This window comes from Pituophis catenifer, unplaced genomic scaffold (genome assembly GCF_029215685.1).
Source record: "Pituophis catenifer annectens isolate HBS135680 unplaced genomic scaffold, rPitCat1.0.hap2 SCAF_1, whole genome shotgun sequence".
Classification (NCBI taxonomy): Eukaryota; Metazoa; Chordata; class Lepidosauria; order Squamata; family Colubridae; genus Pituophis; species Pituophis catenifer.
The window spans coordinates 45,833,085-45,856,558 of NW_027256881.1; the positions used below are offsets into that span (position 1 = coordinate 45,833,085).

Below are 23,474 nucleotides of genomic sequence, written 5' to 3' on the forward strand. Positions count from 1 at the left end.
AATGCCCTGAAATAGGCATACTATGTAGTTTCATGGAATTAAGAAAGAGAAGACACAGTCCATTTCCCAACACTGACTTTACTCATTGTAATTACTGGAAACAATGACTCATTAGTGGAACTGTTCTCATTTTGCTAAGGGGAATTTCAAAAACAGCATATGGTGCAGCATAAAGGTCAGCTGTTCAAAAAAAATTAAAAATTAATTTGAGCATAGGGCTGAAATATTTCTAAGCAACAGTTTACATCTTGACCCAAAGTGCATTTATTCCCATGTTCTAGATGGCAGTTAGGCTGACAAATCTGGGATGCAAAAAAACCCTGTATCTCTGTTGCCACCTCATGGTTGATTTTTGCATAACTGGAAATCACAGCTTTGGTTCAGGTTGCAAAGGACATGAAAGTTAACTCAGTTTTATCTAATGAAGAACACAGATATTTCTTACAGACACAATTTTCTGTGTCACAAGAACATCTCCCGCGTCAAAAATAACAACATTCTGTTTCCTAGAAACAGTCGCTTGAAACAGAGCCATGAGTCAGTCCTGACTTCAAGAACTCAGTTGACTCGTGACAGGGATAGGACAGGGGCACCATATTTAGGACAGTAAAAAAAAAAAAAAAACCTAGCAAAATTTGAAGATATTAGTGATCAGACATTTAGATTTGCAGAACAAAACTATTTAGACGAAATGTGTTTTCATATTATTTATTATACACTATGAAAAATAGGCACAAGAGCCTATTTAACTGATGCTTTCTATCCCAAGTTGCAGCATTTGTACATCTTGACCACTGAAGAAATCCACATTCTAACTTGCATGGAAACGTGCTTGAGATATACTGGTAATTCCTTTACATATGTAAAACTCACATTGACTTTAACAGATTTTTTTTTCCAGCATTTAATATATGTAGGGTTAATCTTGAAATGCTTGGGACTGCAGTTTCTCAAATCCCCAATTACTGGTCATCTGCTTGGGGTTTGTAGGAGTTACAGTCTATAACCATGATGGTGATCCTATGGCATGCGTACTACAGGTGGCACGCGGAGCCATATCTGTGGGCACACAAGCGTTGCCCTAGCTCAGCTCCAGCATGCATGCGCGGGCCAGCCAGCTGATTTTCGGGCCTTCCGGGCCCACGAGAAATTGGGAAATGGGCTGTTTCTGGCCTCCGCAGGGCCTCTGGGGTGGAGGAGGCCATTTTCGCCCTCCCCAGGCTCCAAGAAAGCCTCTGGAGCCTGGGGAGGGCAAAAAAGGGCCCTACCGGGTCCACTGGTAACTTTTTTGCCATCACGTGCCAAAAGCGGGAGGAGTGCAGGGGGGCATTGAATTATGGGTGTGGGCACGCAGACACACGACACCCCCCCCGCGACCCCTGCTTTCGGCATGCGATGGCAAAAAGGTTACCCATCACTGGTCTATAACATCTGACAGATAGACTTGATGATGAAACCTTCCAAGCAAATCAGGCTTCAACAAAGCAAGCTGCTTATATGCACAATTCTGCCAACCAAATGTTGGATATTTCTAAGTTCTGATGACCATATTTTTTTCCTTTTAAGCAATTTATCATTATTTCAGACCATGCTTTCAGTAATCCCAACCCTGAAAAGCCTAATGGGGATAAAACAGATGCAGCCAACTGGCAACTTACACATATAAAAATATCAAAACTAAAACTTAAAGGAAATACATAAAAGAATGGAAAAGCAAATTTGGAAAGGAGAAAAGATTCCCCCATCCTAGCATTCTCTTTTCTTTTGATACACTGCAGCAATATCAGTTTACTCTCATCTTAATCCTAAAACATCTTCTAAACCATTTTTTTTCTGCTAAAGTATTAATAATTTCTTGATGTCGTTGAGTGCATAAAAGTGCACAATTCCTAAGAAGAGAAATGCTCACAAATCATTAGGTTAAAACATTTTAGAGCTTATTTTTCATCTAAAACTATCTATACAGAGCTTTTCATCACAACTATTACAAAAATATACTTTTAAACCACCATAGAAATGTCACTCTTCTGTACAGGCACAAACGAACTGTTTCAACGCATTCCCAGTAGCTGACGGCTTTTCAACTGATAGTGTTTCTCCAGTTCACACAGAGCTTGAGCGCGCAGATTTGCAGCATAAAGACGCTTCTTCAAGTTACAATTTTTTTCTCTTGATTGGGAAAAGTTTTCCAAGTTTTCCTCACCTTGAGCATTTTCTTTACTTTCATCACCAAACTGGACTTTCTTTTTTCTTGCTGTATGGACAGGTAACATTTCATCTTAAAAAGACAAACAAAAACATACTTTTGTAGTATTCATTTAAACTTAAAATTTGCAAAACATTAGAATTCATATCTAGTATCATAAAATATCATATCACAGAATTCATTCATATGGTATGGCAAATGGGAATACCAAGCAATATTAAAGATAAGACACGTTATTTAATCCGGTAGGAATAACTAACTGTATTTGTGGGGGGGGGGGGGGCGAAACTTTGAGATAGTTTTTAATAGTTTCTAAAGCCATGGTGAGATCTTCCAGCTCAATTTTTTATTTTGTTTTTTTGTGGAAGAATAGGATTTTTCTCTGAAAGCCATTTGGAACATATCTAGACAATATTTAAACGACTAACAGCATCACAGTTTCTTTTATGTTTGTTTCTTAGCTTTGCTTTCTTATTTTCATAATTATTGCTCCTTTGTAAAAAGAAAATAATATATAGGCAAGAACCAACAGTGCTAAAAAGATTCATATATAATTCTTGGTAGAATTATATAAAATCATTTTGCATAAAATAATCACATAACACCTTCAATAATAGCATGAGCATCCTTTATCATGTATGATTCTTCTTATGCTCATAATATGCTATTCTTTTAATCTTTCCTATTATTATATTCTTGAAATTATGTACCAGTCTGTGAAGCCTATTCTGACAATCAGTGTTTAAATCCATGAAGTGGTACTTGCCACAAGTTGGAAATCAATGCTTTTTTCACCCTTCCTCCCCCACAACCTTTGTTTCCCATTTTTCCTGACCCATTTTTCCATTATTTTCATTTGTATTTTGTATTTTGAAATGTTTAATAATTAAAAATCATGAACTTTTGCAATATATTTTTAATTGACATGCCTATACTTTATTTTTTCTTCTTGACAACATAGAGCATGTGCATACCCATAATTCTTTTATTCCCCATAATTATCCATCCAGGGAGACTGGAGTCATGCATGCCTAGTTTTTGCTGATCTAGATGACTATGGACTATAGTTTCTTAGGTCTGCTAGTATAAGTCCAGCAGGCTGTGTACTCAATCATACCAGCCCTTTGGGATATATATAATGACACATTTACTCCCAATCATCCTGTTATTGCTGGTATCACCTATTGAATAAATAATGAGAAGGAGCAGTAAACTACTGATCTTTTTTCTTGGAAAATTATTTGGTTCAGATCTGAAGGGAGAAATGAGTGACATAGCAGTAGAAAGTGGAGGATGATGGAAGGCTGTAGGGACACGGGAACACAAAGGAGGAGCAAGACAGAAGTGATTCTCGAGTCCAAAAGAAGCATCAGAAAGTAATCCAACCCAATGAAATATAAGTTGTGTGGACTTCTGTAGACTTTAATATTGTTATATTATTTGACTGGCAATATTTTTCAGAACTCAACTTGGCTCATTTCCTAAGCCTGCCACCCTCACAGAGGTAGAGTTGTTTCTTGCTTCCATCCCACTCCCAAAATCACTTTTGAAACAGCTGTTTCCTCCTTTCCCTCTCTAGCTACTTCCTGTGTTCTCAAGATTTGCTAAGTGTGGCATCACAGAATCTTATGGATCTCTCTTCTGTAAACATGTGGACCTTGGGATCTTTGCAGCCCATATATGATAAGCCTAACCTGAACACCCTTGGTTGTTATTCTTTGAACATGCTTTCAATTCTTTGATTCCATCTTAAAATGTAGTACCCAGAACTGGATATAGTAGTCAAATTATAGTCAAAATTAGCTTTTCTAAGATTTAGAAATTGTTTCTGTTCATGCATCTGAATATTTATTTGTAAGTTTCATACGTATTTGCACCCAAATTATACTGCTCTTATTTATTTCCCATATTTCCCACCTGTACTAACTCATATCCTATACGTGTACATTTAATGTTTTCATAAGAAAATGTATTTGTCTCTATTAAATTTATTCTGTTATTAACAACCTATTCTTCTAATCCATCAAGATCAAACTGAATTTTATTAGTCTTCCAACATATTAATATGCTACTCAGTTCTGTGTACAGTACACCGATTTGATTAGCATTTCTTCTCTTTCTTCATCAAAGTCATCAGAGAAAAAAAGATAAAGAATACAAAATTGAGATTTGTAAAATGGCACTCCCGTTCAATGACTAACCATTGTTAGGTATTCTGTGAATGCAATTTTGTTATGCTACTCAGCCCACGCCTTAACTAGAATGTTGTACCCAGTATTAAAAAGAGGCCATCAAGACGCATCTTCTGTGTTTCTACTTTCAGACAGTTCAGGACCATATAACTTTTTTCAGATGAAGGGCCTCTGAATGGTTATCTCAGAACTAGAACTAAGGGTCAGCAAAGAATTAAAGTTTAATTCACAATAATTATACTATAGTTGTTCAATATATTCCAAGGAAGAACAGTTTTTCTCTCCTATTGTGTTAAAAATTACAATTTCTTGGTAAATTTTAGATATCCAAAGCATGAGGGGATGCAATTGGCTTCAAGATATGTACTCCATATATATTTAAGATCAGTCAAGTAGAGAAAACTATGAAGGAATATCTTTAAACATAGGTGATGGAACTGTGGGTGCAAATGTAACTAAAGATTAGCAAAATGACAGGACAAATCATCTGAACGATTCAGGCATTCAGACTCTTGCCTGAATGTTTTATTTTCCTCTAAAACCTAAACATTTTACAGAGGAATTAAAGCTTAATTCTATTTAATATTTAGGGGAACATTTAGCAAACAAATGTTTATTTGCACAAATCCTACTGCTCAAAAGAAAAGATCTTAGTGGCATTCAGGGAGAAGGAGAAAATTAATTGTATCCAAGTATCCATCCAGCAGATAGACATCACAGATTCCACCCTGACAATGATTAGGTCTGCTAACAGATGTTTACCATGTAGAATAAAACTTGCTTACTGTATGTTAAGTAACACTTTCTATAATTCTAAATAATAATTATGGCAATGTAAAATTTTATTGAAGTGGTATCCATGGATTTTTTCAGAATTTTGCTATACTCTTATTTTATTGCATTTGTAATTTTTGTCATTTCAGAAAAATATCTAAAATATGCAGCATTTATATTCAATCTGTTCCTTTCTTTAGTCCCTAACCAAGAGCCTTCAGGTTCATATAAGCAAAGCCTCTTGCATCAGCCAGCATAGAAAAATATAACAGTTGTTGTAAAAAAAATTACTATATATGTGGTTATAAGAGAATACAACAACCAAAGCCTACAGAATACATGCCATCCAAAATACAATATTAAGCAGTGTTGGCTTTTCTTTTTAGATTTTTCTTTACTATATAGTTGAATAGTTGAGTATATTTGCAGCTCTGCTTCAAGCAGTGTTTGCACTCAGTGCAAGTAAAAGGAAGAATTTTTGTATAGCACACACAGAAACTAGAAATTAGGTTCCATTATCTTGGGTAGGTATAAATTAATAAAAGTATAGAATATGCCACCCAAAAACATCTGGTTGATAACTATAGAGACAAAACTGTAAAGAAGTCATTGGAATGATTCAGCACAGCCTCCTCATATATTTTTAGTAATGTCAATTTAAAATAGAAGTTATCAATTTGAAGTTTCAATTAAAACCTAATAACAGCAGATTAAAAAAAAACCCTGCCTCTTAAAAGAAACAAACAACTTTACAATATGTATTTGGTTGTGGGTTTTTTTTGTAGTGGAATTGGTTAAATGATACCATATGTATGAGCTACATTGTCAAGAAAAATGATAGCTCAGTGACAGGAGCCATTACTATCATTATTTATGTCACCCAGAACCATTACTTAATTATCTTTATTACTGCCCTGTTAGTGAATAAGCATTTTTGAGGTAACTATATTTTCCAGCAATAAATTTGTTGAAGCCTACCGGAGTGAGGGCAGACTAATTACATTTAAAGTGCCTTGCTTAATGTTAGCTATTGTTAGTTTAAATTTCATTTAGTGGGAAAACAGGATAGTCCCTCTTCTAAAGTTGTTCTAATACAGCACCAAGTTCTGTTATTATTCAAGTGAATTAAGGGCAATTGATATTTAAGAGACAACAGTTTCTACATCAAATTTTTAAAAATGGAATGTATTTAGCTCCTGGACAACTAAGCCTTTTATTTGTAATGGCCTTTTTAAAAAAATTTTCATTAGCTAGACAAGCTTTGAAGCTGTATATGCTCAAAGTGGTGGTTTTCAAGGGCAGCCCCAAATACTTTGTGGGAAACATATTTTCAAGTAGAGAAGCATTCCCAAGATTGCAATATAACTCCTTGTAGTCTGAAAACCAGCCAAAGTGCATTGTTTTGAAATCAGCTACACAGGAATATAGAGGTATAAATAGTAAAACTTAATAACTTTAAGAATGAAGACCTAATTTTTAAAATTAGCACCACTGAAATATTTCATTACTTTACAGAAATCTCATTTTCTTATTTACAAAGTAGTAAAATATATTTTATTAAGGACTAATTTCACAGTTCAAGAAAGTCAAGACTGAAACATATAAAAATAAAGAACAAAGAGTGGGTGAATTAAATAGCTATATTTACACAATGTCACCCAAACTTAGTAACGATATACCAGGTGTAACAGCCAAGGTTCACAGAAAAATAGAAATAGAGGTTGTTTCTTTTATGAATACATACTTTGTTTCTGATCAAATGCACAAAATAATCACAATGCGCAGTAATTTTGAAAGGTTAAGTAGAAGTCATACTTTTCCATATAAGGAAAGCTTCTTACAATCCTAAATCATGTATACTCATGATTTGTGAAGGGCCATTACTGAAACCTGAATTCGTGATTTCACAACTCTTGAAGCATCTTTTATTGTTTCCTATGCTTAGAGTTTCAGATCTTTAGGAATCAGAGAACCATGTGATCAGTATAGGAGATCTCACTTTTCTACATAATTCAAAGGTAAAGCATTTTATAATATTCTGGGATTCTCACAAGGCTGATATCAGCCATAGAAATAGAAGAAAGATAATGATGGGAGCTTCTGTATCCCTGGTTAGTAATCCAGTAGGAGCTTCCTGTATCTTCTCCTACCTGGGCAAGTTGCTGGCAGGAAGAATCTATGGTCCTTGAATAAATTGTAATTCTTCATCAAATTCTCAGCCCTATAAAAAGGAGTTGATTAGAACAAACAAAGCTTATATTAAAATGATTTCCAAATGATTTTCCCCATTAATCTAGAGCATTTTGAAGATTAGCAAACATTGTTATATCACAAATGTCTAGCTCTTTAGCCTTTCCCAATCTACACTATGTTCCATCCAAATGCACATGTTTTAATATCCAGAATTCTCATAAAGGGCCATAATGGAGGATAACAGGAATTAAATTCGCCCTGAGTCCCTTCGGGGAGAAGGGTGGGATATAAATTTAATAAATAAATAAATAATAAATAAATAAATTCCACACAAAACCTTATTGTAGCAAATTTAAGACATTTCAAACATTTAAGAACAGACCTAGACAATTTGTCCTCTGCTAATCTCTCCCGAACACACAATTCTCGTTCTCTCTCTAGAATAAAAAGGAAAGTATGTTTATAAGATTGAAACTAATACAACTGGTATTTTATTTGACAGAGAGACATATAACATTTCCTTATTTTAATAAAACAGGTAGTCCTCAATTTACAAGAGTTCATTTAGTGACTATTTAGAGTTACAACGGCACTGAAAAAAGTGACTTATGACTGTTTTTCACACAACCATTGCAGCATCCCCATTATCATGTGATCAAAATTCAGACACTTGGCACTGGTTCATATTTATGACAGTTGCAATGTTCCAGGATCATGTGATCACCTTTTGCAACCTTCTAACTAGCAAAGTCAATGGGGAAGTCAGATTCACTTAACAACTGTGTTACTAACTTAACCATGCAGTGATTCATTTAACATCTGTGGCAAGTTAGGTCGTAAAATGGGGCAGAATTCACTTAAAAACTGTTTCACCTAGCAACAGAAATTTTGAGCTCAAAAGTGGTCAAGGACTACCTATAATAACTTTATTCTGTCTATGAGAAAACCTGTGTGCAATTTAAATACTTCATGAAATCCAGATACTAGTAGAGGCAATGCCCCAAGACAGTTCATCTGTAAAATTTGCATTGTCTTATTTGTTAAAAACATGTTGTCTTTGCTCAAGGCACTATACATAGCATGCTAGCCTCCAATTCTTCTATAAACAACAGCCCTCTAAGGTAGCGGTCACCAACCAGTGGTCCACAAGAAAATTTTAGTGGTCCGCAGAAAAATTATTTGCATTTTTATATTGCACTAAACACTATTTATCTTTTTTTAAAAAATTCATATTAGTGGTCCGCGGGATTTAAAATTATGAATTTAGTGGTCCCTGTGGTCCGAAAGGTTGGTGACCCCTGCTCTAAGACACTTTGAACTGAAAGACCCAGAGTCACTCAATGAATTTTCATGGAAAAGTAGATTTCGGCTTTGTGTTATTGACTTAATGCACCACCTTATTAAATAGTTCAGTCATCATTTAAATCCTTAGACTACAATTAACATTGTGGATGTTTAGAATTTGATTGCTGTCAGAGAGTATCAAGTAGACTACTTCAGAACATTAGAAGTCAAATTATAAGTTTCCTAAATTCCATGTTATTTTATTGTTGCTGTCGCTGTGTCCTTCAGTTCAAATCTCTATTTCACCTTAGGCATGACAAAGAATCATTTGTAGTGATGATTAAGCTCATAGCAACCAGCGATGGAATACCACATACATGTTTTATTAATTTGCTTACGTTCTAGTCTATGTTCCCTTTCCTTTATAGCTTTCTCTTTCTCTTGCAGCTGTTGTTCTTTCAGTTTTAATTCATTAGTTGGTATTCCTGAGACTCTTTCTACTTTATCCTGGTCTGATCGTCGCCCTTTCCTCTCCAAAATTCTCACTTGCTCCTCAGATACCAAATCAACTATCAACGGATTCTGTAGAATTTCTTCAACTGAAGGCCGGCAATAATCCTTGAAATCAGAAAAATACATATTTAGCTTACAAAAAAGTTCTTTTTAAAAATGCTAGAGAAAGATTACATAGGTATAGGCAGGTGTATATACCTTTCTCTAACAACTGGGTTTAATTTCACTATTGGCACTTAGTTACATTAAAGATTAAGCAGTCACACAAATGCACTTCCTTCTCAAGAGATAGTGAGATAGGGCAAAGGGGTGGGGAATTAAAAGTTAAATGGACTGGGCCATTAGGTCTAGAAAATTTTCCACATAGAGCTCCTTCAATACAGCTCCTTGTCTTTCTCCCCGCCCCAGAAGTCATCTTACCTTCAGGTTTAACATCTTTGTGATGAGTTCATTCAGCTGTTCCGAATAACGGTATGGGATTCGTCTGAACTTTCCTTCCCTTATCTTTTCCGCTAGCTCTTTCTGATTAAAAGCTGTAAATGGAGGTCTAGGAAAAGTGAACGGCATGCTTTTCAATTTTAAATCTACAAAATGGTCACTATTAAACTTTCTAGAGAATTGTGTTGTAAAATATTAAGTCCAATTGCTTGACATCAAGGATCTAGCTATATTGAACAACTGCTCAATATTATTCTCAAATATATGCTTTAAAACATTTGCAGTACAATACTTACGACAGTGCACATAACTCATATAGCAAACAGCCTAGAGACCAGATGTCAGATTTTTCATTATAGGACATGCGATTTATTTGCTCCTAAAAAGGAGATTAAAAGTTATTAAAATACAAATAATTGTATGACAATAAAATGGCAAATTGCTTGCTAAGAAATCAGTTCAAAGATTTTCCTCTCAGTATATCTGAGAGGGTTCTAGATCAGGAAAACAGAACTATACAGTAAGAATAAAACTTAGTAAATGATTAACTTAAGCCCTATAAATTTCTGTGGGAATACTTCAAGTACAATGAGACTCAATGTAGATACCATTTCATGCTCCATTAGTTAGTTAGTGTTGGTTCAGTTTATTAATAAGTGTAGAAACAGCATCAACAGCACCATATTAACCTTAGACCTGGATTATACAGCACTGAAAACACAAAAGCAGACTTGAAATTCCAAGAAAACACTCTCTTCAGTCACTCATTACCTTTCAAGGAGGTGTTAAATTTTTCTCTCCTAACAGTTTTGAAAGGTACTAAACAAGTTTTTCCCCCACAATATTTTTGTAGGTGTTTTTTCTAAAAATATTCTTTTTTGATATATTATATAGATAAGCATTTGATTAAAATTATACCATTTAATGTTGTTTTGGGTATTTTCAGAAGCATATATAGAATATATTTATTGTTTTCAATGCCTTCTTAATATTTTAAAAATCCATGGAAAAAGTATGTGCTTTTAAAATTGTAACTATTTACACAGATATGACAAGTATCACATTATAAATAATTCCTAATTTGTTTGTTCTGTTGCATTCCACTTTATTTTTACAAATAACTCAAGGCAGCAAACATATCCAACACACCTTCCTCCTCCTATTTTCCCCACAATAACTCTGTGAGGTGAGTTAGGCTGTGAGAGAGAGAGTGCGTGTGTGTGTGACTGGTCCAAGATCACCCAGCTGGCTTTCATGACTATGGCAAGATCTGAATTCAGTCTCTTGCTTTCTAGGTTAGTGCCTTAACTACTAGAACAAACTGGCTCTCTAATAGTTTGAACAAAATTCAAAAACCAGTAATCAGACTTCTACTTGCCCAGTAAGCCTTCCCCTTCTTTCTCACAGGGCAAATTTGGAACATATAAAGGGAGGGAGACAGATAGGAAGACTTCTGTCAGTGGCACTTTTAATTAGGAAGAAGCCTAGTGTAATGTCAAGTCATTTTAGTTCAATTAATTTAGGCTGTTAAAAAAACGAGGTACTTAGTATAGCTTGGCAAAGTACATGTTCAACTTTAGTTTTGTTTGCCGATTGATTATAAATTGACCATGCTAAAGTAGAACAAAACTAATCTGAAAAAGTTTGAAGGACACTTACTGGAGACATATAATATGGTGTACCAACAAATGTTTTTGCAAAACTGGTATCATGATGAAGTATTCTAGCCAGGCCAAAGTCACCAAGCTTCACATTTTTCTTGCTATCAAGGAAAATATTTGCTGGCTTCAAGTCTCGGTGAAGCACAGTGTGACCTCCATCACTCCGCCTGTGACACTCTTTCAGGGCCAAAGTCAATTGAGTAAGGACTCGAAGAACAAAGGCTTCATCCAGATAATGTCTTTTGAAAGAGGAAAAGATTGTTTTAAGTGCTTTTAGACTAAACTTTTTTCATTAAACCAATTCTTAAAATTGTATACAGTAGAATGTGATTTAAGAATAAGATACTTTAGAGGCTCTTTAAAATGGAGAGACTTTTTTATTTGAATAGCTGAGACAAAAAATAAAATTTTATTATTTTGCAGATTATCCTCCCACATATTCTTTTAATTGCTCCCAGAAGAAATGTAAAATTTATACTAATTTATATTAGAAAAAAAACTGTAAATGGGCAAAATTGGCTCTCTAATCCTAAGGGAATGCAGTGAATTTGCATTCTGAATACAGTATAAGGAACAGTTTCACAGGACTTCTTTTTCTGGTGCTCACAAACCTTTTTTATACATATAAACCAGAGTGATTAACATTTCGTAGTCATGAACATGATAGCAATTGAAAATTATTTTAATAAATATTGGCTTGATTTTTTGTTCTCTCGTATTCTGACTTCTAATTCTGATCTTTTCCCCATTTTGCATTATTTATTCATTTCCCCTTTTTTTAATTTGTACCAAATAAGGACAGAATAAATTCTTGTTACTAATTTTCTCTAAACAGTTCAATAGAGATTCTATTTCCCTCTTCCTAACCTCTTATAAATACTTCAAAGAGGTAAAAGTTCGCAAGATTTATGTAAGATAAGATACAGCAAGAATCTATTTTATTATCCAAATCTATTTGCAAAGGAGGAAAAATCCCCACTCAAATTAAAGAAACAGACTGTTTTCTCAGTTGTAGAGTTGTTTTTCCCAGAAATGTGAGTATAAACTTAATCTGATTGTTTGGAACTGTCTTTTAAACAGAAGAGTTTGGAAAGAAAATAATTGCCTCTTAAGTTTGAGGAAGGATCATTTTTACCGTTTTCAACTTTCACACAAAGAGGTTTCTTGGAGTCCTATTTGCTGGAGGACCAGGCAATTTGCCCCAGCATACAAAATTCTGGATTATTAACAATCTTTGATCTACTCTGTCCATCACTCTATTATGTATCCTCACTGCCCCTTTTTTGGGATTGTTGTTTGAAGATTATGCTGATGATTTTCAACATTATCTACACTAGTTCAGATTTAAAGGAAAGATGCAAGGTCAAAAGGATTTCAAGTTATCATATTTTACTTTACAACACTGAACAGATATCTCCCATAATAGAGCCAACTATCATTGCTGACTGGTTAATATATTATATATATATATATATATATATATATATTTTGTAAATACAAATTTGTATTCAAGTTTTGTTTTGCATCCTCTATTAACCTATGTGTAAATTTAAAGTCTGAGGTTAAAATATAGTAGGGGCAAAGAATTGGGTAAAATATTTCAAATAGAGAACTACAGAAATAAATGCTTAGCTTATAAATTACTTTATAAGGTAAATGTTTTGGGAACTAGTACTTGAATTTGAACATACCCTGCTGTATTATAAAAAATAATCAGACCAAGTACAAGGGCATGAATTTAAAAATAATGACTCTACCACAAGTATGTGTATTCTGTCATGAAAGTTGTCTCAAACTTCTGAAATTTCATAGTGGTTGATTTCTCTCAATATGCATAATTTAAATAAATGAAAGCACTTCCAGATGAAAGTGTTTTTTTTGTGTGTGTGGTATAAAATTAGACCTTCTCCATTCATTTTTCCATGGACTTAATTTTAGTCTCAACACAGTTGCTTTCTACCGTAATAGCCATTGGAGAAGGGGAACTGCACAGGAATTCAAGCCTGTTTATTGCTAGATAACTCTAGTTAGCTATTTTAATTTTGGCTATTATAAACCACAGAAGAGTTGCAAGAAAGAAGATACAAGGAAGAGATCAGTAAACAGTACAACTCAGTCTCAAGTACAAGTAGTCCTTGATTTACAACAGTTCATTTAATGATAGTTCAAAGTTACAATGGCACTGAAAAGTAACCTATGACCATTTTTCATATTTACGATCGTTGTAGCATCCCTATGGTCATGTGATCAAAATTCAGATGCTTGGCAACTGATTCATATTTATGATGGTTGCAGTGTCCCGAGGTCAAATGATCCCCTTTTGTGACTTTCTGACAAGCAAAGTCAATGGGGAGGCCAGATTCACTTTACAATTGTGATACTAATTTAATAACTGCACAGATTAACAACTGTGTCAGAAAAGGTCATTAAACAGGACAAAACTCACTTAACAAATATCTCGATTAGCAACACAAATTTTGGGCTCAATTGTGGTCGTAAATCAAGAAATATATATCTATATCTATATCTATCTATCTATCTATCTATCTATCTATCTATCTATATGCTACAATAAGAAGGGTTAGAAAGAAAACTGGTATGCAGAAGTGCTCTAAATGATGATTAATTCCAACATACATTCCAGAACCAACATAACATTCCAAATAATCCAGAGGTTTTACATGCCTTTCTTTTGTACATTTTGCAATCAGTGTAGCCAAGTCTCCACCTTCACAGTATTCCATCACAATATAAAGCGTTGTATTTGTCCTGTCAATTATACGATCATAATAATGAACAATATTTGGATGTTTCAGTTCACGGAGTAAGTTCACTTCAGAAACAAGCATTTGTTTTTCAGATTCTGTCATAGATCCATAGTCCAGCTCTTTCCAGACTAAAACCTGAAAGAAGACAAATAAGCCATTTCTAAACTATATGAAAATATATATAATAAAATGATTAAATAGCACATTCATTTGGAATGAAGTCCAAAGGCCTAAAAAAAATTTAAGCCAAGAATTAGGAAACTGTACCTCATGCCTCTCTTGTGACAAACATCTTAGCCCTCCATTTTTATAATATCAAGCAATACACTTGGTATTTTATGAGTACAATCCAGGCTTTTTCCTCATGAAGAGCCTTGCCTTGTTAAATATAGGAATATACTGCCTCTGGCAGGAGGCTGTAAATTCTGTCAGTTCTAATCAGGAATAAGGAATAACAAACACTTTTATGCCATAATGATCCAAGAAGAAGCAGATAGCAAGGTCCTCCACTATATCCCATTGAAACTATGCAATTAAGGAGAACAAAAACCTTAGTAAGGGTTTAAAAACATATAATTACCCAAACTAGTCACAAATAACCTACTCTTGTTTTGCCAGAAACATCCAAGTAGAAACAAACAATCCCAAAGGACTGAGTTTTCATAGCAACATTTCTTAAAGTATATCCCCCAAAACATGTTTTCTGAACAATTTGGGACAAGTTGTCAAGTTGGGACAAGTCAATGAACAAAGAGACCTTAACAGATCTATCCTCAAATATTACATTGAATAATTGGAGGGGGGGCATTAAAAGACTGTTGGGTGAAAATTCATAAATAAAATCAAGCTTTTAAGTAAACAGATGCATAATACCCATAATAACTATACTATTAACTTTTAGGAAGGCTGTGAAAGTCATCCTATTCCTAAGAGCAGGTAGATAAGGGGTACATTGGGTCACCTTTTAAAACATGATCCTAAGATTTAGTTTATTATATTTCCGTACTGTTGCTTTCCCCAGATTCACTGCTTTATAAATAACCAAAACCATCCAAATATTGCATAAAACTAACATTTCATAAAATCTTCACATAGCAACGACTCCCCAACAGCATCTTTATACTACTAAAACTCTTGTTATTATTAACTTTAACTTGGCAAAACAGTGTACCACAGGGTAGCAATTTTTGAACCAAGGTACCTCAAACAGGCTAATTTAAAGAATGCATTTAAAATCCAGACCCCATGACTCCCAAAGGAATGAAATTTAGGGAAGTTTTGGCTGCCTCAACGTTGTTGGCTACTGCTGCGATCACATAATCTTCTATACCCAATGCTCCTACCAGGATTTATTTTATTGGTTCAATTTATATGCCGCCCTTCTCCGGAGACTTGGGGCGGGTTACAATGCGTTAAGCAATAGCCTTCATACTTTTGTATATACCTGCTTAGTAGGGTTTTTGGCCCCTCCTAAGCAGTGGTTTTTTTTTTATACAAAGTCAGCTTATTGCCCCCACAATCTGGGTCCTCATTTTACCTACCTCGGAAGGATGGAAGGCTGTGTCAACCTTGAGCCTGGTGAGATTTGAACTCACAGTAATTGCAGGCAGCTGGCAGTTAAGTGCTACTTTAACAGCACTTTAGTCCGCTGCGCCACCAAGGCTCTTCAATGCTCAATGGAAAAGCCAGCAGGAAATTGGAAAACATTTCTACTCCCATTGCTTTTTTATCTGTCTTTGGCCACTCTGTTTCTCTGCTTAGGTAAAGAATTATCTCCAAAATGATAACACAACAGGGCAATGGTTACCTATTGAAATAAATGCACTAAATAGATTTACTAAATAGATTTATATGGCTGCCCAAGTCACATTCCAGAGAGTGTATAACATTAAAGGTCAATCTCTAGACTGTAAATATTTTAAATACAGATTACAGATTAAATATCTTCTGGAAGGCCATCAGATTTATTTTTATTGTTTATTGCAGAATTATTACGGCAAAGCTTGCTAGTCACAAGAGCATATTCTTATTATATAAAACACATATGCTGTGTAGCAGTAAAATCCAACTTTTAATTATGATTATGGCCAGACTAATATAGAAGATATTTTCTTAGCACAGATATTCAGGCCCATGAAAATATATTTTTAAAAAAATCCAATTTAATTGTAATTATCAAAGGAACTCCATGGGTACATTTAAGGATAGCTTCTGGAAGTGCATGTGACTTTAGAACTTCAGAATATGTATCCCAGATCAAAAGCATTAGAACCCAGAATTCACGACGATTTAATGTGTGTGATTAAAAAAAGAAACTACCTACCTATACATTGCCATATGATTAATTTAAAAATAAACCAAATTCACTTTCCGGAAAAAATTTGGGAGTTGGTCTTTTCTTTGTACAAGGCCAACTTCAAAACGGTTTCACTTTGTGAGCTGCAAGGCTTTTCCAGGTGAGCAACTAAAACCACATGAGGAACTACGTAGGACTAGGGAGGTGGGGGTTTTCTGGCTGTCTCAACCTCTCCCCTAGTGGTTGTTGGTGTAATACATTGAAACACAAACTAGCCAATTATATTTTGGCCTAGAGTACTGTATGAACTAGTAATAACTTATAGTTTCGCATATGGTGCAATTTTGCAACATGGACTAGATTACAAGGGTCTCCAACCTTGGCCACTTTAAGACTTGTGGACTTCAACTCCCAGAATTCCTCAGCCAGCAAAGCTGGCTGAGGAATTCTGGGAGTTGAAGTCCACAAGTCTTAAAGTGGCCACGGTTGGAGACCCCTGGACTAGAAGATCTTGCCTAAGGTAACAATAAGTGCAGCGCCCGACACCCCCCCACTCCATAACTCTTCAGGCTTCATGGAACCAGCCCGTTGGGATCCCCGCACAGGAGGGGCGGAAAAAGAGGCTCCGCGGAGCTTAGGTGTACCCGGCATGCGGCCAAGCAACGCCAAGTGCCAGGGGACCGTTGCCCGAGGGTTCCTCCACTCACCTTGCCGTCCGCCTTCCGCCGCACCTTCTGGCATCTGCCGTACGAACCAGCACCAATAGTGAAGAGCACTTCGTAATCCTCGGGGCGGCTCGGCATCCTCGCCTCCTCCGATATCCGACGGACCCCCCTCAACAGTAAACACACCGTTTCGCCACGGAAGATGTTTAAAACGCGCCGCGCCTGCCGCTGATTGGCCTGGCTTCGCGGCTCCGCCCAAAACCTCGCCGTCCGGTTTTCGATTGGCTCCTGTGGCTACGTGCGGGACGCGCCGCGCAACGGTTGCTTCGGCAGTTGCTAGGCGACCACAATTAGTGGCGCTTCAGGGCGGCGCGAGAAGCGGATAGAGTTCGTCCGGATTGGCTCTCCAAGTTCCGCCCCTATTTTAACCTGATGCTTTGATGGTGGTCTGCTTTCCGAAAAGCATCCTAAGGTGTCGGTCGGGAACCAGGTTTTTTTATTTCAAACAAACTATCATCGCTTTCATTTCCGTATTTCCTAATCATTTAGCATATAAAGAGCCTTGGTAGTACAGTGGTCTAAAGCACCCTGTTATTAAGACCAGCTGCCTGCAATTACTGCAGGTTCGAATCTCGTCAGACTCAAGGTTGACTCAGCCTTCCATGCTTTCTAAGGTAGGTAAATTGAGGACCCAGTTGTGGGGGCAATAAGCTGACTTTGTATAAATATACAAAAGGATGAAGGCTATTGCTTAGCACATTGTAAGCCGCCCTGAGTCTCCGGAGAAGGGCGGCATATAAATCAAATTAAAAAAAAAAAAAAGTTACATGGACAGAAAGGTTAGTTTGCTCTCCTTCATAAACTAAGATTGGATTGTAAACAGCTAACCTTTAATAAACAGTCCAATCCTTGATACGTGTGTTCAGAAATAAACCTTACAATAATTATCTTTTTCATCAACTACTCTTGGAATGAAGCTTTCCTGCACAGTTCCATAAAATAAAGCCCATAAAGATAATCCCACAAAAAAATAATTAGACTATCAACTTTCACAATATAGAAACCAATAACTCTGAACTAGCTTTTTAGGAAGGAGATAAAAAGAATTCACATCAGAAAGCAAGGGCATTTTGAGATTTCCATGAAATGTGTTCTGTTGGAATTTTATCCTGTCTTTATTACCTTACTTATAAGTAACTCAATATTTTGGGAAACTGCAGAATGCTGTTATTCTTCCAGAATAAGATGTGGCTTCTAATGTTCCAGAAGTGGAATGGGCCAAAGGAGCTCTTTATTTGTAGGTTTAATTGTAAGTCATTCTGCATTTAAATAGGTTGAGAAAAGCCTTAAATAGGTTTTAAAACATTAAATAAGTTAAAGAGAAAAATGTCAATTTAATGAAGATTAGTTTAATTTTCACAATATATATGGCCGCTCCATTTTCTCAGACTCTGAGCAATTCTTCACTGCAGCCTAAGCTGTTTGTCCCCCATGCTGTTCCCATCTGTTCCTTAAACTCACATCATAAATTCCACACCAGATTGCAGTGAGTTGGCAACATGGCCACCATGAGGTTCAATCCCTACTATTGCCACTACAAGACTTAACTAGTCATTCTGCTGCTTCTTGCTCTTCCCTTCTATGTAAAGAAGGCAGCCTTCACTAATTGACTCCTTGTGGACTGGGGACCAGATTAAATGGATAGATTTAATTTAGACAAAAAAGTGGCACAGATACGCGTATATACTCGAGTATAAGCTGACCCGAATATAGGCCGAGGCACCTAATTTTACCACAGAAAACTGGGAAAACGTATTGACTCGAGTATAAGCCTAGGGTGGGAAATGCAGCAACTACTGGTAAATTTCAAAATAAAAATAGATACTAATAAAATTACATTAATTGAGGCATCAGTAGGTTAAATGTTTTTGAATATTTATTTCAAAGAAAAACAGTAAACTAGCTCTGTAAGTGCTTCTTTTAGAAGCCTCTGACGATCAGGCTACTCAGCTGGGATCGCCAGAGACTTTTAAAGGCATTTTTTTTCCTCACACGAGTATAAGCCAAGGGGGGCTTTTTCAGCATAAAAAATGTGCTGAAAAACTCAGTTTATACTCGAGTATATACGGTATATTAATTGAAATATTATATTCTCACATGATATGATAAGAGCTACGATATTCATATACTATATATCTCATATTTATTTAGACCAAAGTTTATTTTTTAGTTGCAAGGTCTCTTCAGTTCCTCATTCAGGTTGCTGATGCATTCATGTTTCTATTTAGGAATGAAGAATATACAGTATAAGGAATCCAATTTCACTCTTGCTATTGAGCTTCAGTATCTGAACCTTTGCTCTGCATGTTGTAATTTCATTATTTTGAAATAACCTATCTGTACTGACTGCAGGAACAGTCTGTAAAATAAGTAAAATAATGCCAGATTTTTTTTAAAAAAAAATACAATTCCAAAGGACTAAAATAACAGTTAATTTTATACTGGTCTTTGATTTATAACATGGTTGCCATTCTCATTCATCATTTTATTAATTGTCCTGGGGATTATAGAATGGATGAGAAGAAGTGTATATAGATATCATATTAAATTAAATATCTGGGGGGGGGGTGTACATAACTACAAATATCCTATACAATCAAAGTGCACCTGTTTTATATCTGAACTTGATGTTTGAAGACTCAGAAAAGAAGTCAAACCTGAAAAATTGTGCCCTTTCTTTGAAAAACAAGACATTTGCAAAAGGCAAACTAAAAATTTAATGCAGCAACTTTGATTTTAAATATCTTGCAACTGAGATATCAAAGATGACCTCTTTCAAACTTGACCTTTTGAAAAATAACTGAAGTGAACCTTTCTGAGTTTATACTACAGACACTAAATATTCCACTAGATGGCACTACTTTATCACTTCTAATACTCAAAGTTTTAAAAAAATCTTTGTACAACCTTAGTTTTACTGTAACATAATGAATTACAGCACATTTTATCAGATGTGTTGTGCTGTCCTCAGTTGCGTGTGTGTGTATGTAAATGAAAAAGAGATGAAATGCAAGAATAAAAGATTATTTGTGCCTTTTTTACATAAAAGGCAACTGTTTAATAAGGGAATATCACCTTTTAAAATCTTTGAAAGGTCTACTGGCAGGTAGAGTCCACAAAAGGGATGGAGCCAATTTAAGTCAATATTTAATTAGTTCAAAATAGTGAATATAGTTACACGTATTCTGTAATATTTCTAATTTGTCCTTAGTCTAAAATTTACAATTTGACATAAATGCTATGGGGCTGGCCCCAAGTTTTTTTCTTTTTGGGAGAGGTACACATGTGACTTCTGGCTACAGCTTGGACAGTCTTGAAATGTATAATGAGAGCCCATGGCACATTAATAATAGAGGCCATTGGTCTTTACAACTACATTCTGCTGTTTAGCTTTTTAAATAACCTAGCTAGCACAACATTGCTGGAAGGAAAGCAGCATCCTCACCAATTAGTGTTGTTATAAATTGTTGTATCCCATCTGTTTTCCTTTTGAACTCATATATGAAAGTACTTGGAAATGTGTCTATCCACATGCAGTATCTATCAGGCAGGTAGTGTTTGTAGCCCACAAACATTGTTTCACAACAATCCAAAACAGGTTTACAATTACATCCAGCTATTTTTTCTTTGTTCCAAGTATATAATAGGCCTGCTCAAAGATTATAGGAAGCAGTATGAGGATTGTTTTTATGCTAAGAAAAATAGAGTGGAATGGAATGGAATGGAATGGAATGGAATAGAAAATAGAATAGAATAGAATAGAATAGAATAGAATAGAATAGAATAGAATAGAATAGAATAGAATAGAATAGAATAGAATAGAATAGAATAGAATAGAATAGAATAGAAGAGTTGGAAGGGACCTTGGGGGTCTTCTAGTCCAACCCCCTGCTTAGGCAGGAAACCCTATACCATTTAAGACAAATGGCTATCCAATCTTTTCTTAAAAACCTTCAGTGTTGGAGCATTCACAAATTCTGGAGGCAAGTTGTTCCACTGATTAATTGTTCTAATTGTCAGGAAATTTCTCCTTAGTTCTAAGTTGCTTCTCTCCTTGATAAGTTTCCACCCATTGCTTCTTGTCCTACCCTCAGGTGCTTTGGAGAATAGCTTGACTTCCTCTTCTTTGTGGCAGCCCGAGATATTGGAACACTGCTATCATATCACCCCTAGTCCAGTGGTGAGCTTCAAATTTTTTAACAACCAGTTCTCTGCCCTAATGACTGGCTGGATGGGCATGGCTGGGTGGGCATGTGACTGGGTGTGTGTGGCCAACTCAACGGCGCTTCTTTGCCTAAAAAAAGATAGGTGGAATGCTGTTTCTCTGCCGCAGCGCTTTCCGGATGGGACTTACAGGACCCAAAGTGGCGGCTCACAGCTGCTAAATTTCGCTGTGCTGCACAAGACATTCTCCCAGCAAGAGCAGCAGTGAAAAGAAACAGCTGCCAACCCGGAGAGCACATGGAGCGTCTCTGCAAGCAACTGAGGCTTGCCCAAAACCAGGGGCCGGAAGGAGGGGCTGCAAGATCCAAGAGACGCTGGAGATTCAACCCGGCTGCTTCTCTCCACTGCATTGCTTTCCGGATGGGACTTCTTACAGGTAAGAACCTTACCCAAACCGCTTTGGGCCCTTGCGCCTGTGCTGCCCCCTGTGGCCCTTCGGTCAAACACGGCATGCTGCAGGCTGGGTAAATTGTTTCAGCTTGAGGGGGGGCATGCAGGCAGCATATGGGCGGAGGCCCCGGGGAAGGCCAGAGTCAGGGACTGGCACATCCACCAGGCCCCGAACTGAGGCGAAGGGCGAGCGGGCAGCATGCAGGTGGAAGGATGGCAAGAGCCAGGCCCAAAAGGTGGCCGAGCCTCATCATGTTCACCCTGAGCTGTCCCTTCATCTGAGCGCCTTACCTTTGCAGGCAGCCGTGATGAGCAGAGCGTGGAGATCAGCATGGCTGGTGTGGTAAGCTGCAGCAAAGGCAGCAAACAGGCGAGGTGCAGAGATCAGCTGGGCCGCTTGGTCTGGGCAAGCGAGCCAGAGAGTAGCTGGGTGCGGACATGACTCTAGCCACCAGCCAAGGCAGGCGAGGTGAGATAAGGTGAGCTGGGCAGAGCTGGGTGGGGTGGGGCGGAGCAGGGCGGGGTGGGCGAGACTAGCCAGTGGTGGGATTTGCCAGTTCGCCAAACTGCGCAGAATCATAACAACCAGTTCACATGAACTGGTCCGAACTGGCAGCAGCCCATCTCTGCCCTAGTCCTTTTTTTCATCAAACTAGACATACCCACTTCCTGCAACCGTTCTTCATATGTTTTAGCCTCCAGTCCCCTAATCATCTTTGTTGCTCTTCTCTTCACTCTTTCTAGAGTCTCCACATCTTTTTTACATCGTGGCAACCAAAACTGGATGCAGCATTCCAAGTGTGGCCTTACCAAGGCTTTATAAAGTGGTATTAACACTTCATGTGATCTTGATTCTATCCCTCTGTTTATGCAGCCTAGAACTGTGTTGGCTTTTTTGGCAGCTGCAGCACACTGCTGCCTCATATTTAAGTAATTGTCCACCAGGACTCCATGATGCCTCTCACAGTTACTACTATTGAGCAAGGTACCACATATACTCTACCTATGCACTTTATTTTTCTTGCCTAAATGTGGAACCTTACTTATTTCACCATTGAATTTCATTTTGTTAGATAGCGCCCAATGTTCAAGTCTGTCAAGATCCTTCTGTATCTTAAACCTATCTTCTGGAGTGTTGGCTATTCCTGCTAGTTTGGTGTCATCTGCAAATTTGATGAGTTCCCCATCTATTCCATCGTCCAAATCATTGATGAAGATGTTGATGAGTACTAGGCCTAAAACAGAACCTTGGGGTACCTCATTGCATGTAGATACAGTTCCATTGAGGACTACACATTGAGTGCAGTTGGTCAGTCAGTTACGAATCTATCTGGTGGTGATGCTGTCTAACCCACATTTTTCTATTTTATCAAGTAGCAGGTTATAGTCTACTTTATCAAATGCCTTACTAAAGTCCAAGTAAATTATATTGACAGCATTCCTCTGATCCACTAATTTTATCACTTTGTCAAAAAATGCAATAAGATTAGTCTGGCATGATCTGTTTTTGACAAACCCATGTTGGCTTTTGGTTATTACTTTCTTTGCTTCTAGATGTTCGCTGATTCGTTGCTTCATTATCTTTTCCAGAATCTTCCCTGGTATTGAGGTCAAGCTGATAGGTCTGTAGTGTCCTGGATCTATTTTTTTCCCTTTTTTGAAGATGGGAACTACATCAGCTCTTTTCCAGTCCTCTGGCAGTTCCCCGGTGCTCCAGGATCTTTGAAAGATATAATTCAGTGATTCTGAGATCTCGTCTGCCAGTTCCTTCAAGACCTTGGGGTGTAATCCATCTGGTCCTGGTGATTTG

The 23,474-nt window shown here is 36.7% G+C and overlaps 1 protein-coding gene across 1 annotated transcript; it reads right to left on the reverse strand.

The window, feature by feature from the left end:
• Nucleotides 1-2,051: 2,051 nt before the first annotated feature.
• On the reverse strand, nucleotides 2,052-17,128 carry NEK2 (NIMA related kinase 2). Its single transcript, XM_070948696.1, has 9 exons — nucleotides 17,033-17,128; nucleotides 13,947-14,164; nucleotides 11,260-11,500; nucleotides 9,897-9,979; nucleotides 9,583-9,709; nucleotides 9,048-9,267; nucleotides 7,748-7,802; nucleotides 7,323-7,393; nucleotides 2,052-2,278 (listed from the first exon to the last, which is right to left on the reverse strand). The coding sequence occupies exons 1-9, from the start codon at nucleotides 17,126-17,128 to the stop codon at nucleotides 2,052-2,054; spliced, it is 1,338 nt and encodes a 445-aa protein (XP_070804797.1).
• Nucleotides 17,129-23,474: the final 6,346 nt, after the last annotated feature.

What these genes read in the sequence shown, in the direction of transcription:
- NEK2 (XM_070948696.1), bottom strand. Translation starts at nt 17,128, where the DNA reads ATGCCGAGCCGCCCCGAGGATTACGAAGTGCTCTTCACTATTGGTGCT. An exon ending in CACCATATTATATGTCTCCA is followed by an intron (nt 9,980 to 11,259) that starts GTAAGTGTCCTT and finishes TCTCCTTTTTAG; the next exon opens with GAGCAAATAAATCGCATGTC. An exon ending in GCAGAGGACAAATTGTCTAG is followed by an intron (nt 7,394 to 7,747) that starts GTCTGTTCTTAA and finishes TCCTTTTTATAG; the next exon opens with GGCTGAGAATTTGATGAAGA.